This window comes from Limulus polyphemus, unplaced genomic scaffold (genome assembly GCF_000517525.1).
Source record: "Limulus polyphemus unplaced genomic scaffold, Limulus_polyphemus-2.1.2 Scaffold2060, whole genome shotgun sequence".
In the NCBI taxonomy this organism is placed as follows: Eukaryota; Metazoa; Arthropoda; class Merostomata; order Xiphosura; family Limulidae; genus Limulus; species Limulus polyphemus.
The window spans coordinates 33,097-41,123 of record NW_013667670.1 but is presented as its reverse complement, the minus strand read 5'-3'; the positions used below and the strand labels follow the sequence as shown (position 1 = coordinate 41,123).

At 32.4% G+C, this 8,027-nt stretch overlaps 1 protein-coding gene across 3 annotated transcripts in view; it reads right to left on the bottom strand.

Annotated features, from left to right (window-relative positions):
• LOC111087365 (sphingomyelin phosphodiesterase 4-like) overlaps positions 1 to 8,027 on the bottom strand; it is a 12,572-nt gene that overhangs the window by 1,036 nt on the left and 3,509 nt on the right. The window contains exons 2-5 of one of the 3 annotated variants that reach the window (XM_022393763.1): positions 6,263 to 6,346; positions 4,510 to 4,734; positions 2,253 to 2,350; positions 1,556 to 1,575 (exon numbers count right to left, since the gene is read on the bottom strand). In XM_022393763.1, the coding sequence (XP_022249471.1) occupies positions 1,556 to 1,575; positions 2,253 to 2,350; positions 4,510 to 4,734; positions 6,263 to 6,346 (427 nt within the window). Of the gene's footprint in view, positions 1 to 1,002; positions 2,351 to 4,509; positions 4,735 to 6,262; positions 6,347 to 8,027 lie in introns of those variants that run through there. The other 2 variants (XM_022393761.1, XM_022393762.1) reach the window with 2 other exon arrangements.

Sequence of the window (8,027 nt, the reverse complement as noted above, 5' to 3'; positions counted from 1 at the left end):
GGCTACAGATGGATTTTCAGGTGCACTTAAGTTCTGGACAAAAAATAACTCCCTTAACCCCAAAACTACTAAGAAACATCAAAAGCACAAAATCTTCTTCTTATTGACAAGATCTAGGCAATTAACTGGATTACAATAAGCATCGACTATTGACAAGATCTAGGCAATTAACTCAATTACAATAAGCATCCGACTATTGACAGGATCTAGGCAATTAACTCGATTACAATAAGCATCCACTATTGACAAGATCTAGGCAATTAACTCGATTACAATAAGCATCGACTATTGACAGGATCTAGGCAATAACTCGATTACAATAAGCATCCACTATTATTGTAATCGAGTTAATTGCCTAGATCTTGTCTTAATTGCCTAGATCTTGTCAATAGTGGATGCTTCTCGATTACAATAAGCATCCACTATTGACAAGATCTACGCAATTAACTCGATTACAATAAGCATCCACTATTGAAAAGATCTAGGCACTTAACTCGATTACAATAAGCATCCACTATTGACAAGATCTACGCAATTAACTCGATTACAATAAGCATCGACTATTGACAAGATCTAGGCAATTAACTCGATTACAATAAGCATCCACTATTGACAAGATCTAGGCAATTAACTTGATTACAATAAGCATCAACTAGTGACATGTTACAAAATCAAACTTAGTTTTTTTATTATTACTGTTTTCAATTATTCCAACTATCAAAACATTGCTATCGTGGTTTCTCATACTTTTAAATTAATTAAGTCATTCAGTTTAATCAATCAGTGTTACACCTCATGAAAATAATCAACTAATCAAAATTACTGTTTTCAATTATTTCAACTATTCAAGTGTTGCAGCAAAATAATTTTTTAATTGCATGTAATCGATTAATGATCCCAAAAATTTACTGATTAGCAATTTCCACTAATTACCCAGCTATACTATTGACATAACATTTTACAAAACACACACAATTTAAGCTATTAAAGTAGTGAAAAAAAACTACATTCAATGTACAGGTAAATTTGTTAAAATTAATCATTACCTTTCCTTACAAATCACCAATTTTCATTAGCTTAGCCAATGAATTCTTTATCAATTTACATGTAAAAAAAATAATTTTTGGCCAAGCAGACTATGCTGGATTTGAAGCTTTCATGGACTGTATCTGCCTGAGTGTAGAAGTGGATGATGTCAAAGTGTCCACTCCTACCTTGCAGGAGAAGTGGATGATGTCAATGTGGCCACTCCTACCTTGCAGGAGAAGTGGATGATGTCAATGTGGCCACTCCTATCTTGCAAGAGAAGTGGATGATGTCAAATTGTCCACTCCTACCTTGCAGGAGAAGTGGATAATGTCAATGTATCCACTCCTACCTTGCAGGAGAAGTGGATGATGTCAAAGTGTCCACTCCTACCTTGCAGGAGAAGTGGATGATGTCAAAGTGTCCACTCCTACCTTGTAGGAAAATGCAGATCATAAAAACTTCAAACCCAAACCAAAAAGAAACAAGATGAAATCTTTCTATGTAACACTTTATTAGTACAACTCACCTTTTGATGAGATGGATTTACTATGAAGTAGACAAAATGAAAAAAGTAAAATTCAAATGCATCTTGCTGTTAGTTAAATAAGTAACAAAGTTCTTTTTACTCTTCATAATTGCCAAATATATTGAGATTTGACATACTTTACATTCTTACTCCTCATTTCTCCCTAACTGTGCGAATTTGGTCTTAAGAAAGAAACTGGTTGAGTACACACGTACATAAATTAAGATCTCCAGCTGTCAGAATGTTGAGAGCCCAGATGACCTTACGACTTGTAATGTTAACCCAATTTCATACTTAATGTACTTAATCTATGATGATACTTTAGAAAGATTACACTCTTTGATTGATAAATAGCCAAATAAATTTCTGTTGTACATGTTCTAGTTTGGAAGTAATATTAAACAAAAAGGAACAACATAAAGTCAATACTGGAACTTTCTTCATCAATTCTTGTTGATAGAAAAAAAGATAATTAAAGACATCTCTAGAGTAAATGTAAAAATATCTTGTAAACAGTAAGTTCTTGTTATAAGCTACTTAAGTATTAATAACAATACTGATGCATACTCTATGTACCTCTGCAGTTTAGTGCTGTACCTAGCAGTCCTAAAAACAGTATCAAATTATTACAACTATTACGGTAAATTACCTTGTTAAGAAACGGATTAAAGAACAAACAGGAGAAAGGATACTTAACAGCAAGTTAGTTGGCAAAGTTCCTGGACTCCAATACTGAAGTTTGTTGGTACAGATTAGAGGTACAGCTCCTCCTTCCAGCATGTGATAACTTCTAGCCTAAAACAGATTGGTTTGATACTCAACTCATGAGTTAACTTTCAAGAATATATATTTCATGTCATGGTTTAATATTGATACTGCATTTTGTTAGCATTCATTTCAGTAGCTTGTAGATATCTTTAATGATATTTTTTTGTTGGTTAAAGTTCACAGAGTACACACTGAGTATAAGTAGATTAGAGCTGTACACAACAAAAAGTAAGCAGTCTACGAGATCAGAAAACTAATCGTACTTCAGTGACTAAATGGCATGAAAAAATATTTAGGAGACAGACATCAATAAGAGTCCAATGTAAGTCAGAAATGTTTAACTGTCAACTAGGCTAGAAAGTATGACATTCTATTAATATTAGTTGTGAGCCTGACCAATAAAAAATAACCCAGATCCATACTATCAGCTGCAACAAGAACACTATATCAATAAACAGTACTTAATTACATATAATTAACAACTTAAGTTTCAAGTACTTTTTCTGGCTTACTTTTAATAAGCATAATATAAGAGGAAATGTTATCTTTGGAATTGTTAATTTGTTTTAGTGCAAAGTTGTACAATGGGCTATCTGCATTTAATCCACCACGAGAAGCAAACCCAAATTCCAGCATCTCAGAAACACAAGATCCATTTTATAAACAGTTCCTCTATTTTAAATAATGAAATTAAATTATATTTTAAAAAACTGCAAACAAAAAAATATGATTAAATAATGTTAATGACAAAGCTCGTTTTTCTGCAACCGAGGACAAGTGTATGAACATTAAATCTAATTATTACAAAACTATTAAGTGCAATGCTTAATCAGGATACGCGTCTTCTAGCTTATAAACAAGAAAATCACATCACTAGTGTATACAGCTTGGCAATAAGATAGATTACTTATATTAATAATCAACTAACTGAAATTAACGTTTCCGATCGCTGCCGTTTTAGATTACTCCAGCTATTCGGTAAAAGAGACTAAGATCAAGTTGATTCATGTGGTGAAAATAATTAACTAATTGATTATTGGCATCATGACTTTTCATTATTTTCAATCAATTCAAGTTTGTTCTGCTTAATCTAGTAATGATGTAACTCGTTAAAATAATCACCTAATCAAAATTAGGGTTTTTAATTATTACTATATTTGCTCAATGTTGAATTTGACATTCTTTAAAGTGTAAGATGACATAAGTCACAAGACACCACACCAAACTTGATAAACATGTTTTATATGTGATGCCACACTAAATTTGATTGACATATTTTCAATGTGTAAGATGATATAAGACAACACACCAAATATTGACATATTTCAAATGTGCAAAATGGCATAAGCAACAAGACACCACACCAAATATTGACATATTTCAAATGTGCAAAATGGCATAAGCTACAAGACACCACACCAAATAGTGACATATTTCAAATGTGCAAAATGGCATAAGCTACAACACATCACACCAAATTTGATTGACATATTTCAAATGTGCAATATGACATAAGGTACAAGACACCACACCAAATTTGACTGACATATTTCAAATGCGTAAGATAACATAAGCTACAAGACACCACATCAAATTTGATTGACATATTTCAAATGTGCGAGATGACACGAGCTACAAGAAACCACACTAAAAACTGTTAATAAGTGGTTTGCAGAGTCACTAACTCCAATATGTTTCATTACTCACACTGTTACCATTATTTGTTTGTTATTACAATAAGTGGATACTTATGGAAGATGATTTTTTTCCATATAGCTATCAAACAAACAATACAAAAAGGTCCTTCAACAAACGAATGTAAAAACGACAAATTAAAAGAATACACAAGGGTTGGTTCATTTGACCAACCGCATATTGGAGGAATTTTTAGACAATAATTCTAAATTTTCTACGAATATCTACACAAAAATGTCACAAGTTTTTAGTAAAATGTACAAGTTTGTTGTACAGAAAACATCAGATGTGTTACAAAAGTATTTATTCACGATACATCTGCGAATTGATACCAGTGTGACTCAGACTCTGGCAAGTTGGAGCGCACACTCATGTTCATGTGAAGATTACAAATTCTTTTGTCCATTTTACAGGTTGCATATTATATTTGCATAAAAACCAAAACAAGTAAGTCTTCTAAGAGATATTAAAACTTCTAAAAATTTACTTACAGGAAGACAACAAACTGGAAATACATAGTTGCAAAGGCCATCTTCTAGAAGTTTATAGATGAGACAAAACAATGTGCCTTCGTGGCCCTCTGGTGAAAGAAAAAAATGAAGAATTTCAAAATCACGACGATGAACGTTACGACTGATTTTCCAGAGTTCCCATCCATTTTGTATTCCAAATCCAAAAATGTTTTCTACTAAGCATGGGAAAAGAAAGTGTAATTCCTGGAAATATGAAAGATGTACGTTATCACTTCATTTGTTTTACTTCACACTTTATTCGACTTCTATTACTGAAATAGAGGAAGGTATCAAATTCTGATGCACTCACAATTATAACACAGTAAAAACAGTTAATTTCCCAGCATGCAATGACGTGTGTTCATATAGGGTGTTTAGCTTTTGGGAACTTTCAGAAGAGAATTGTTACTGTTACAAAGAAATTTCACTGTACTTACAGTAAACATTATCCTGCTTCTGCAGTAAGGAGTGACATGAGAATCCAGGTTTGGCTGTTTTAAATTTTCATATACGCATCTATTAGATGGGTGACTTAATCAATTACCAATGAGTAATGATTACATGCATAGACTAGTGTAATGTAAAACAATTGATTAATTTGAAATTAAGATTAAATCTATTAATCTAAATTAGGGTTTCCAATAATTACTGTTTTTAATTATCCCATTTATTGATTAATCAAAATTGTAATCATATCGATTGTCACGAAAATAACCAGATAAACGAAATAAATGTTTCTGATTATTACAGCAATTGATTAATTGAAATTGTGATTAAACAAGTTGCCAAAAAAAAAATCAATTAATCGTAATTAATGTTTCTGATTATTATTACTGTTGATTACTACAACTATTCAAGAAATTGATTGCTATTATGTTTCTTTTTGTTAAATGCACAGCTATATAGTGAGCTTTCTGTGCCCTGTAAGTTATTGTTGCTTTTTATTACTTCAAAAGTTTTCCCAATTTTGGTAATTTGGAGATGGGGCAGAAAGCTCATGAGCCAAGGGCCTCAGTTTCAATCTCTATTGCCATCAAACTTGTTTGTGAATGTCGGTAATTTTGAACTGCCAACTAGAGAGACGTCAATTGTTATTGTTGCTTGTACATACCATGGTTTGAATGCAATCGATTAATGGGGCTGCCAATTAATCGATTAGCAAATACCACTAATTGCTCAGCTCTATCATCTTTAATAATAATTTAACAAGAATAAAGTTTAATTGATAAATAGATGATCCTAACATGTTTTTTATTTTAGCCTATGCAACAATCATTTATGTATATATATTTCAAATTTTTACATTTATTTATTGTTTGTCTATGCATTGTAGGTCACTTGTACCTGTCAACAGAGAAACAAACCTTCGGAAACATCAAAAGATCAATGTGCCACACCAGTTTACAGCACAACTATCAAATGAAAGCACACTAATGTTCTAAAAGTATACATTTCTTGAATAAAACTTTTAAAATCTTAAAATCTACTTGGTTTCTTGTGCAAATAAAAGACTAAACAAAAACCTTTTGACCTGTACATTAACTTTGGGATACTAATTATATTCCCCACAAAGTAGATATTGAAATTATCTCTGGATATCAATAACCTAAGCTACACGTTCAAAAACAACTTGATGTAATATAAAATTGAGAAACTTAATCAATATGTAAGATAACACATGAACCATTTCTATGAAATACATGTACAAGCTTCTCAAACAAAACCAATATACCTTTATAGATAATTCTTGAATCATATGTTGGATTTCCCGACACCTTTCAGGCAGTGGCTTTGCTAAAACATTCTGAAAATACTCCTGAAATACAGAGCTGACATTAAAAACAACAACTTTATAACACATTAGCAAGTTTTAGTTATGTCAAATACACTTTACTTTAAGTATTCTACAGATGAAAGAGATCTAGTACATCATTCTGAGGAAACGACGAGGTTTAAGTTTTTAAGGCTTAATGAAGTAATTTCTGTGTTCTATATTTAGATTCTTGGTCGTCTCTTAAAAACATAACATAGTGTTTAGGGACAACAAGGGACCTACTGGTCCATCTCAGCTGTCCCATCCTCTGAACTAAACTAAAAAAAATAAACTGGCTATACAAGCTCCAAACATTATAACTGTTACGTACTAAGCTTTATGATTTTTTTTTACTGATTGACAGGCCTATTGAAGATTAAAACTTGATAATTTTAAAATAATCATGATTTTAAGTATGTTTATGATCAATCTCACTAGAGGCCTAACTTGGCTTATCTAAATGAGGATGTTGTTGCGACTATCTGTTTGTTACTTTAGTTTTTTACTTGTATAGTAATATCTCTGTGATTTAGTAATTAGCTACAGATGTTACTTAAACAATCTCTTATGAACCGAACAAAAATTCTCTTATAACCTTGGATTATCATCATTCATAACAAATCCTGTCCTACATTAAATAAAAACAACAATGACCCCTAAAGATCAAACCTGTAACACAAAATAATAAATATTCAAATTACAAAAACCTTGCTACATTCAGAAAAATTATATGAAAAAAGTGGCTAATACGACAATAAACTGTGAATTTACTTGGAAAAGTTCAGTAAGTGGGCCACATCATAGGTACATACGTGAGACTATCTTGTATTGTCAAAGATAATGAATCAAAGACTTAAGGATTGTTTCGAAAAAAATAAAAGCTGAATATGAACTATATATATTTAGAATAGTCCTAATTTCATAAATACTATAGAACCCCCCCCCCTGTCTGTCTTGTTTAGTTTTGTATACAAATCCTCATCCAGTACGAGTAGTTTTTTATATAATTAATAATGATGTCTTCTCATCATAGTGTTAGTTGGATATTGCTGTTCTAATTATACTGAAATTTTTGGAAGAGATTTTGAGGTGTCTAATAGCAACCTTGATGGATTCCATCTTTAAAAAGAATTTCAATTTTCTTCATTGCAAGATGAACGGCTTCCACTAAAGCAGATCTTCTAATTTCACCTTCACAGCAGGTTGAGAGGCTTCCACCAGAGTAAGTCTTCTAATTTCACCTTCATTACAGGTTGAGTGGCTTCCACTAAAGTCTTCTAATTCCACCTTCACAGCAGGTTGAATGGCTTCCACCAAAGTAAGTCATCTAATTCCACCTTCACAGCAGGTTGAGTGGCTTCCACCAGAGTACGTCTTCTAATTCCACCTTCACAGCAGGTTGAGTGGCTTCCACTAAAGCAGATCTTCTAATTTCACCTTCACAACAGGTTGAGTGGCTTCCACCAAAGTCTTCTAATTCCACCTTCACAGCAGGTTGAATGGCTTCCACCAAAGTAAGTCATCTAATTCCACCTTCACAGCAGGTTGAGTGGCTTCCACCAGAGTACGTCTTCTAATTTCACCTTCACAGCAGGTTGAGTGGCTTCCACCAGAGTAAGTCTTCTAATTTCACCTTCACAGCAGGTTGAGTGGCTTCCACCAGAGTAAGTCTTCTAATTTCACC